The sequence below is a fragment of the Crocodylus porosus genome, unplaced genomic scaffold, assembly GCF_001723895.1.
Source record: "Crocodylus porosus isolate Cpor-Errol unplaced genomic scaffold, CroPor_comp1, whole genome shotgun sequence".
Taxonomy (NCBI): domain Eukaryota; kingdom Metazoa; phylum Chordata; order Crocodylia; family Crocodylidae; genus Crocodylus; species Crocodylus porosus.
In genome coordinates, this window is record NW_017728943.1 from 34860303 (window position 1) to 34871238 (window position 10936).

General features: G+C 45.2%; 1 protein-coding gene across 1 annotated transcript in view; it reads left to right on the forward strand.

Annotated features, from left to right (window-relative positions):
* PCSK2 (proprotein convertase subtilisin/kexin type 2) overlaps positions 1 to 10539 on the forward strand; it is a 183348-nt gene extending 172809 nt beyond the window's left edge. The window contains exon 12 of the mRNA XM_019549143.1: positions 9790 to 10539. Within this exon, the coding sequence (XP_019404688.1) occupies positions 9790 to 10276 (487 nt within the window). The 3' untranslated portion in view covers positions 10277 to 10539. The remainder of the gene's footprint in view (positions 1 to 9789) is intronic.
* Positions 10540 to 10936: the final 397 nt, after the last annotated feature.

A 10936-nucleotide genomic window follows, 5' to 3' on the forward strand; every position in this document is an offset into this window, starting at 1 on the left:
CCTACAATGAGAGACTGCGGGACCTGAACCTGTTCAGCCTTCACAAGAGAAGGCTGAGGGGGGACCTGGTGACCGTCTATAAACTCACTAGGGGGGACCACAAGGGTTTGGGAGAGACTTTGTTTCCCCTAGTGCCCCCTGGCATAACAAGGAATAACGGCCATAACTTGTTAGAGAGTAGGTTTAGATTAGACATCTGTAAGAACTACTTCACAGTCAGGGTGGCTAGGAGCTGAAACCAACTTCCAAAGGAAGTGGTGCTGGCTCCTACCCTGGGGGTCTTTAAGAGACCCTTGATTCCTACCTGGCTGGGATCATTTGAGCCCAGTTTTTTCTCCTGCCCAGGCAGAGGGTTGGACTTGAAGATCTACAAGGTCCCTTCAGACCCTGATTCTATGATTCTATGATTCTATATGAGGCAATGTCCCATCAGCTGCAATTAGAGAACTGAGCTCAAGACTGACAGGGTTCAGTGGATCAACCTACAGAGCAATGATCACAAGGTCTGGGCACAGATGAGCAGCTCTGACTGGTGTGAATGCATTGTAAAAGAGCGTGGCCATGGCCATGATGAAACTGGCCACCCCCACCAGCCTCTGCTTCACTGGAAACCAGTTTGGCATGGCTCCCTGAACAGCTTGGGTGGTGGTACATGAGATATGCCAGCTGTTGTGGCAAGCAATTTTATCTCCCTCCAAAACCCCTAGGAAGTTGTTGAAGGCTTTCAGACCATGGGGTTCTCTAACTTTGTGGGTGCATTGGACTGCACATGCATTCAGGTCCTGTCCCCATCCCAGGAGAGACAGTCATTCATCAACAGAAAGGGATTTGCCTCCGTGATCCTCCAAGCTGTAGCTGATCACTGAGGATGCTTCACTAACACTTATATAGGCCAGGCAAGAAGTGCTCATGATTCATGTGTCTTGAAACTCAACTCTGCCTGGCATGATGGAAAAAGAACTATATGTGCCCAGGGTCCCTGATACAGTGATTCACAGTGTTGTTGTGCCTCCGTTTATCATAGCAGATGCGGCTTACCCCCTCCTGCCCTGGCTCATGAAGCCATATGGAGGACAAGTTACTGACCAGCAAAAGTCCACATTCAACTACCACCTCAGCAAATGCTGTATGATCGTTGAATGTGCTTTTGTCCATCTGAAAACAAGGTGGAGGTCATTGAACTACAGGCTCAAAGCAGAGCCAGAAAACATTACCGCTTTCAGTGTGGCATCCTGTGTGCTTCACAATATTTGGCAGACCAGGGGGAGGTTTTCAACAACTTATGACCTGAGGAAGTGCAGGAAGTGAGGGAGGTACTGGCCAAACACAGACGTGGGCAGGCAGGGCACGGTGCCCCTTAGATCAGTGAACAAATGGTGGTTGAGGAGGTATTGTGCAGCATCTGGCTGCACACATTCTATCTGCTGCAGGCGGAGAGGATGCTCTGTTGGCCACTGATCAATCAGAGCTGGATGCCTAAACAAATCAGGAGTTAGCAGTTACCATTGAGTGATTCTATAAATAACATTTTAAAATGTGTTGCAACACTTCTGTCTGTCTCATAAGTACTTTGTCTCTAGTGCGGGGGGTGGGGTCAGGCTGTGGTGATGGGTGTGGGGGGGAACCTGGAGGTGGCTGAATTCTAAAGGTTTTCCTTTGCTTTGTGGCAGGGGGGAGGGCAGGAGCCAGCCCTCAGGTCTGCAGTGATGGGGCAGGAGGGGGTGGGAAGCCAGACACAACTGAAAAGGTTTGCCTTTGCTTTGTGGTGACAGGGGGTGGGGAGGTGGGGGAAAGGGAGGACCCTCACTTCAGGGTGGTCCTGAGGCTGTCCCCTTTTCTCATGGTCCCGCTCCTTTAGGCTCATGATTGGGTTCACAAAACTCCGCTTGGGGTCGTGGGTGGGGAGGCAAAGGATTTTCTCATGTTTGTTGACTTGAAAAGTCTGGGTGGTTTTGCTATGTGCACAAAACCTAGGGCTGTCCAACTGGTGGGCTATGGGTTTTCTCATGGTTTCAAATGGTTGTTGGAAGGAAAAGTTTGTGTGCTTTTGCTGTGTATGCAAGACCTAGGGTTGTGCAACTGGTGGTTTGTGGGTTGTCCAGCAGAGTTGTCCAACTGCTGGCCTGTGGGGTTAAATTGCAGCCCATAAGCTCCCACCCAGTCAGTGCTCCATATGTGGCAGAGTATATTGGAGGAAGTTGTGGCTGGGAATTTGAGGGTGGGGGCTGGGGCACCTGTGGGCACGGTGCTGTGGAGGAGCATCCATGTGCACAGTACAACAGGCAGGCACCTGCATGACATTCAGCTCAGAGGGGGCAATGGCTGATGACAGTGCAGCCTGTACAACATGGGGCCCGGCTTGTACTGCCATTGGTAGATGTGCCCTCTTAGCTGGTCAGAAGTTGGACAACCCCAACTACAGAAATTAGTGTGCCTTAATGAAGCTAGATCAATGGGCCACTATGCTGAGAAAGAACTTTGCCTCTGATATAAAATACTCAAGTTTTGTTTCCTGATCACCATTGCCACTTGTAGAGGGAATAATGGCTTCTAGATGTACTTACTTTTCTGCTCTTTTAAGATTTGTGCTATTGCATTATTATTGCAAAAGGGTTAGATGGTTGGCTATAAAAGTCTGTACTTATTTTTCATAAAAAAACAAGACGTGAGTAAACATTGTGACCATGCTGTGGTAATAAATATTTTTTAAAAAACCCTGGCTGGAGGAAAATGTATTTCTCTTCAAGAAATACATTTGGATGCAGTTCTGCATTTCAAGCTGCTTTAATAAACTTCATTGTAAATGACTGAAGTAAAGAAAAGGTCACCTTTTTTCACAATGTTTTAACAAAACCTACTTCTTACCTGGGAAGTGCACAATGGTCCTACCATAGATTGTAAATGATGTTGTTTTCCAGTGTGGAAGAAATCAAACTTTGCATTGTGGTTGAATCAGAAATGACAGAGCCAACTTTTCTTTAATTAAGGCCATACTGTGATCACAGGGAGTATTCCATACAGCAAGGGGAATCACTCACTTGTCTGTTTCAAAGGATTTCTTGGACTCTCTAAGTTTACAAGCATATTTATACTTAAGGCAGAGAAAGAGAGAAAAAATACGACCTTGGACAATAAATCACTGATCTAACACACACACAGACATACAGGCTGTTTACTTAAAGAAGAATGAAACTTTGTGCTTATAGAAATAGTTATCAGTTTCTGGTTTCTCAGAGAGAAAAAATAAACTTAACTTTTGTACACAGGGTAATATATCAAGACAAAAACAAGGTCTCTGTCTGTTTTTCTAGTCAAGTAGGCCAGAAGCCCAACTATATTTACTATCGCACCAGGCTGCAACATTCCTAATTCAAATTAATTTTGTTTATGATTAGTAGTGAATAACAATTCTTGTTGTACATGTCCAACAGGGACTTTTATTAGGATTAAAGGCATTGTTGGACATGTACAAAAAGAATTGTTATCTATGACTGATCATATCCCAAGATATATCCCAGGATATATTACAAACCCACTATAATATTAAAACAATTTGCCTCGGTGTATAAAAATGTTCTGGTGATTTTAATCATTCCAAATTGTCTAGAGCTTAGTTTTAATGTCTAGTTCTAAATATTTTAGTGCCTTTAACATCGTGCCAGAAAATGTTGATTCAGCAATAAGGTGGCCAAATGCTAAGCCACAAATAACAACTTTCTGTAATCCCCAGGTGCTTACAAAAGTTTTCTCAACCAAGCACTGATCAAGGCCAACCCTGATTAACTTAAAAGCTGGAAAAAAATCATAACTGAGAACAGTATATATTCAGAGGTTCTCACCTAAACTGCAGGATGTATAGACTCTGAGCAAATTAATTATTTTGACTTTTTTATCTTTATGGTGTAATGCAGTAAATTAACCCAGATGTCCATATAACTATTATGTCATGTAGTTTGGTAATGGCTAAAAATGCAAACTTGTTTAGCAGAGAGAGAGCCATCTTCAAGATTTTATAATTGGGAATACATTTGCTGCCAAGAGCAAAAGTATGATTGGTGACATTTACACAGCTAACCCAGTTTAGAAAGTAAAGTATTTCAAACGCCAGGTAAAGTGCTGCTGTCCTCATGAAGTGCTCCAAGAAAGTGGCATTTCTCCCTAATCTGCACCCTGTTGTGTATTTTGAAAAGCATTTGTAGGGACATTTAAAAATAACACTCATAAAAGCTGCAATCCAGTCCTACTCTGTAAATGTAGCAGTTTATAAAATGTCAACTTTTATGTTTTTATGTAGCATACACTTTCCTTTTGAAAGGAAATTGGTATTTCTTCCTTCCCAAATGGCTAATGACACACTTTTGAAAGCATGATACATCCAATGTTATGTACTTAGGAACAATTGCACAGCCAACACCACAGAACATATAGATGGGTAAGACAGACTGAACATTTTGGGAAGTTAAAAAATAAACATAGCTTGTTATTTTATTTATTGTTTTCAGTGACTGTGGTAGGTCTTACAACTTTCAACTGCTTCATTCAGAGGGAACATTTTACTCTGTTCACAGCATGTTACTGGGAAGGGCATTTCCCACCCGTGTAGTGAATATTACTTATGAGTCAATTCCTGAGGTAACTTTTTTTGGTTGTAGTCATGCCTATTAGGCATGAATTAGCATGTTCTGGTAGCAATGTGCAATCGTGGCTTCAGAATAAGCTGTGTTAGCGTTATGTCTCTAAGGGAAGTATTGAGGGGAAGTTACCTCTCAATAAGGTAGGTTGTGATTTCACCGCCCACTATTTACTCTGTGTTAACTCCCTCCATGGATTTTCTTAGGGCCCCTCCAGATGTGCAGGTAAAGGTGCCTTGGGATCTGATGTACAATCCACACAATCCCACATCAGTTCCCATCACATCTTCTTTGCTAGTATAGGAGGACCCTGGGATCAAGATCCTGGGCCTCTCCTGCACTGGCAAATAGCAAGCTCCCCCAACTGAAAGCCCCGTCAGCTGACTGGGTTCCTAACTGTGAGAGCACATGATGCTGGGAGCCCCATCAGCTGTGGGCTCCTAGTTTTGGTGATGCGTGACCATGGCTGAAATCCCTATCAGGTGATCAGAAATAAAACACCTGATGGGGCTTCCAGCCACAGGCGTGTACCTGGTCACATGTTCAATTAATGACCTCATAGGAACCAGCAACACAGCAACACAGTTACTACATGTTTTTATGGAATAACTCTATGGCTTATTCCTGGTTTTATGAAGCCATTAACTGCTTTAATGTGTGGCCAGATTACAATTTAATACATGACTAACTGGTTAATAATGCTTTAAGTGTAATGTGTGATAGGGGTCTTAGTACACACAGGTGTCAGCTACATGTGTGCTGTACTGGGGAGTTGACTAATCAGATCCACAGTAAAGGATCATCATCTATACAGGCGGTGATATTAGGCTGAAGTAAACTAAATAAGTTTGCCATAGGTTAGTACTGCCCAACACAAATATTGTCCTATGGTGGAGTTATTTACTTCACTGCAATACACATAGAAGGTGACCAGGGCTAGGTGTGTTCAGGACAGATTATTCATTATCCTAACAAGGTGTGTTAATCCTCTAAGAATCTGTTACAATGAAAGGGGTAGTCATCCTAATGTCTCTAGCTCACCTAAAATTACAGCCTGGCTCTAGTTAGCGAATTTAAGTAATTGGTAACAAATGAACAACACAAACACATGAATAAAGGGGTAACAACAAAGTGTATTAAACAACAAACTACAATAACCAATTAATACCAGTTGTAGAGAGCAAGCAGGGGATGGGCATGGGTGGGACAGCCATGGAGGTCTGGGGGTGCAAGGAGCGGATGGGGCTGGGTGAGGCAGTCATCGGGGAGGTCTGGAGGTGCAAGTGAGGAGTGGGGCCAGGCGGGGCAGGAATCCAGGGGGATGGGGAAACAAACAGGATTAGAGCATGTAGGCCCTGTTGGGGGAGGGGTGTAGCCCCTGTGTGGGCCATGTGGTCCCTGTTGAAGTGTTGTATCCCTGTGGGGAAGCGGTCTGTGAGCTGTATGGGGGGGGAGGCTGTGCCCTGTGGGCAGCAGGGGACCCACCCCTCCTGAGCAACCCCTCCATGATCCACCCACACCTACCCACACACCCCACATCCCTCCACAACCACCCAAATCCCCCCTACCCCTCTTCCCACCCCTCCTTCTGCAAACTCCATATTTCCCCAGCACACATCTTACATGCCCAGCTGCCAGACAGGATGAGACCTGCTGTCAGGAGCCGTGTCTGCAGGGGCAGCTGATCCCCAACCTGGTTAGTGAAGGGGTCAGAGGGAGCTCCAACTGCTCTATGGTAAGAAAACCAAAGGCAAACAGCAAAACATATAGGTATTTAGAAATCATTTTATTATGACTGGTCTTTTGTTTTAATTGTGGAGGAACATGGAATTGGGGGTATTTTACAGGGCAACTTTGGGATTTTTTTTATCAGAGATCTTTCAGCTTTCAGATAGGGAACATCCAAATTCCTGCTAGGGAGGCAAGTGGCAGGATCCAGGCAGAGGAGCCTGCTCAGAGCTGGTACCTTGGACCCAGCTGGAGGTGGCTGACCTCCTGGCCAATTGGGGCTAGGAGGACATGCTTTGGTAGTTCAAAGCAGGCCACCACACTGGGAACATCTTCCGGGTGATAGCTGCCCAGATGGCTGGGCAGGAGCACACGTGGCAGTAGTGCCACACAGAGGCCAGCTCTGCAGTCACAGTCCATTGGCAGCTGACTCAGAGGAACAGATGCCTCTATTGGCTGTGCAGTCCCCATCTGGGTCTGGCAAGTGCACAGCAGGTCACAGCCAGGCAGCAGCCCCCACTGTCAGACTGCTGTAGTGGGTAGAGGGTGCAGGGAACCCTCAGGGCTGCTTCAGCAGTCCAGTTGGCACACAGGGTAGTGTCCCCAGGTACCAACTGGCTGGGTCCCAGAAGCTCCTGAGAATGAGAAGCCCTGAGCTACTTGCCTGGACAGCTCTTTGTACTGATGGGGCCAGGACAGGGCAGCTTTTTACACTGCTGGGGCAAGCACAAGTTCTGGCCCCAGGCTTTAGCTCCCCCTGGCTGCAGATCTGGGAGGAGCCAGGCAGGGTTATTTTGCCCTGAGTGGTACAACTTGCACCACACCAAAGTGCATGTCTGGGAACGTGCGCTGAGGCAGAAAGCCCCGGCTCAAATTTGCACTGCTTCTATTTGAGCTGCTGCAAGCACACATGACTGCATGTGTGGATTCACCCACACAGCTCAACCAGCCGTTGATTTCTTGCCACTCACTCACCATGAGTACAGGATACACACATGCACTGGTCCATGTTGGCTGTTGGCCACCCCTGGGTCCTTCAGGCACAATGATCCAGGCATGCGCCCACCAGTTGCACAACAAGATGTGCAGTATTAGTCTCCCAGGACTCTCACTTACTCTCAGCAAACCTCAGGAAACAAGACCTACATGCAGAGAACACAGATCCCTCAGACCTTCTCCCTTTTATACACATTCCTCACTTGCACCTGGATCCATACATCCAATCAGATGTTTGTGCACATGATACTCATGCTCTTTCACATGGTACTGTCTCATGCACACGGCACTCAGCTGGCACTCAAATAACATACTCACTTTTCACCACTTTCTTGCCGGTGTGGGCTACTCAACTACACATACTCAGGACCAGCTATGTAGGTCAGGTTTGAAAAGTTCAGGCCTTCTAGAAGGTGCACTTCATTGACCATACTCAAACAAAACTATAGCACAAATAATTTACTAACCAGGCCAGGGGACACTACCGTTTTCTACATCTACAGGTCAGACATGGGGATGACACGGTGCGGGGCCTGCCTGTCAGTTATCCCCATACTGTAGCACCCTCGTGCACCAAGCAGACCCTCCACAGCACATTGAGCTATGGCAGAGCAGCTCTGGACTGGCAGGCTGACCCCCCAGGCCTCTGCCCAATGTGACTGCTCTGCCCCAGTTCAATGTGCTACAGTCCTGGGTGCATATGTAAATGCTGTGCCCAGGAGCAATAAACTCCAGTTTATTCATCCATGCCAATTGCATGGCTAGATTTACTTGAGGAGAGTGAAATAGATTTGTCCACTTCTAAGATACCCTATAAATTTAAACTGTAGCTTACTGTGCAACAACTTCTTCATTGAGACAAGCTCCCCAAATATGATGTTTCTAAGAGTTTCCAGGCACACAGAGGGAGTGAACTCCTTGCTACTGCTTTCCATTTGCCAGCATCTGAGGTAGTGGTAATATGGCTTAGCCTCCTGCCTGCCAGGGTTTGGAAACATCTGAAGGCCACTAATGGGGGGCAAGTGTTGTGCTTACATAAGGTGTATAATAGTGGGCCCAATGGTGGCCTCCATTGACTTAAGCTGCAACTGTAAAATATTAATTGGGTCATGGGAAGGGGGATTGGTTCCAGAGCCCAATGGTTAAGGCAGACCCTGGAAGGTGGGAAAGTAAGAGTCAAGTTCTTCTTCCTATAAACATTTAAGTATTTTAAGCAAGAAAAAGGAAAGTTCCAACAGAAGAGATTGAGAAATATCCCACCAACAAATACACAGCCCCTGGTTAGGGGACCTTGTTGGGGGACCTAGTTTCAATCAGTCAGAGCAAGGACTTGGACCAGTGCTCTGTATATCCTCAGTGAGTGCTCTGACTAATTAGGTATAAAGGGAAACACCTCCTCTTCTTTTGTGGGTATGGGGAGTGTCTGGCTAACTTAGGCAGCCTCCTGCCCCATGCACTGGCTTTTGTGGCCCCATTCTTAAATGCCTTGCTTTCTCCATATAAGGGTGGTTAGACACCTAACTCAGGATTGTGAATTCCACTCAGCAGTGAGACATCTGAAATTTAAGTATCGCAGCACTGTGCCCACATCCCCTTAGTGTACCAGTCCTGTCTTTTCACATTGTCTTAGTTGAAGGAAATTTTCTGGAGGTCACTAGCCAAGGACTGGGTTACAACCAAGGAATGAATGACCTCAGGATTTAACACCCTTTTGTTGTATCCAGACAAGTGTGGGTGTTTCGTTCCCCATGGACAACTAGCATTGGCACACCTTGTGTTTTTGCTAGTTGTCTCCAGAGAATGCACTGGAATACTACATGCCCTCTGGCACATGGCAGGTTACCCTGGGTGGGAAAGGGGAGGCTGGGGCCAACAACTATGCCTGGACCTAACAGTCTTACCTAGGGTCCTGGGGGCCAGGAAGGCTGCAGCCATGTTACTCCTGAAGCTGGGAGCCTGGACAGCAGGTGGAGTGTGATTCTGGCTGGCCAGACTCATTTTGGATGGTGCATGCTGTCTCCACATGCACCACCCTTCTTTTCTTTCTGCATGGGCTTTTTGACCCTAGGATCTCCTGGAGTCAACTGCCCCCTGCACTGCGAAGTAGCATGGAAACACCTGAATGGGCAGCATGTGGCACTGTAGATGGGTCTGTGGCGCCACATACCACATAGCTATGCTCATCTACACACAGCCTTTGAGGCTATCATAACTTGGATTTTGCAAGATGTATGTTATGTGGAAAAGCCTCCAGTTCCTAGCTGTTAACGAAGACTTCCTGTCTTGTAGCCTGAAAATTACAATGCAATATATTTTGTGGTCATTCATATGAGCACACACTGATGTTTAGTTGATAAGTTGATGTTTACATTGATAGGTGTATTATTCAGTGTAAATGTTGCTTTACTCTATTCTGTTTTTATTTAACCCTCAGAAAAATATCATCAACTGGCAAATTAGTACTGACCCTTACAACTGAAGCTTGTGAAGGGAAAGAAAACTTTGTCCGCTACCTTGAACACGTACAAGCAGTCATAACTGTGAACTCTACTAGGCGAGGAGACCTCAACATCAACATGACATCGCCTATGGGGACTAAATCCATTTTACTGAGCCGACGTCCAAGGGATGATGACTCCAAGGTGGGGTTTGATAAATGGCCTTTCATGACAACACATACTTGGGGAGAAGACCCCAGGGGCACTTGGGTCCTGGAGATTGGGTTTGTTGGTAGCGTGCCACAGAGGGGAGTACTGAAGGAATGGACATTAATGCTACATGGGACACAAAGCGCACCATATATAGACCAAATAGTAAGAGATTACCAGTCCAAACTGGCCATGTCCAAGAAGGAAGAGCTGGAAGAAGAATTAGATGAAGCAGTAGAGAGAAGTCTGAAGAGTATACTGAGCAAAAACTAGCATTGGTCTGCATGTTTGTCTCTTTCCTTTCCCAGTCCTCTCTTCTCACCTTTCTACTATCCAATCTTCTGTGTTAGGCATATTACAATGGTTGTCTCTGTAGCCAAATTATCATACTTTCTTGATTTTAAAGTCTTATATCTTGTTGATGATTATTTTAATTACAACTGAAGCAATCCTTGTTTTTTACTCTAAATGACAAATCTGTTGTTCCTTACCAACTATTATGTACAGTTTGTGACAATAAATTATCTTTTGTGTCATACAAATAAGTAATAATTTGCAAACAAAACCATAATAGCTTTTCCCTACATATTTTTGTGGTAAACGTTGTTTGTACTTTAAAAAAAAGGTAAAGAATTATAAAATTGGCCCTTGGTGAGAATGAGACTATTTTTTTTCAGCTATCTTGAGAGAGGTAATAGCAGTAATATATTAGTTTCTGATGCCTTTGGTTGACTACAGCCCAATTCTGCATCATTAACTTTAATGGGAGTTTTTCCATTGGCGATGATTGGATTAGGAATATGCCCCAAGAGACAAAAATATCCAGAGATCAAAAAACAATAATCCTTACAGAAACAATTGTCTTGTTCAGTTTCCTTTAAAACACAGACATAGACACATGTGTTGAGACACACACACAGGGAAAGTTATTTT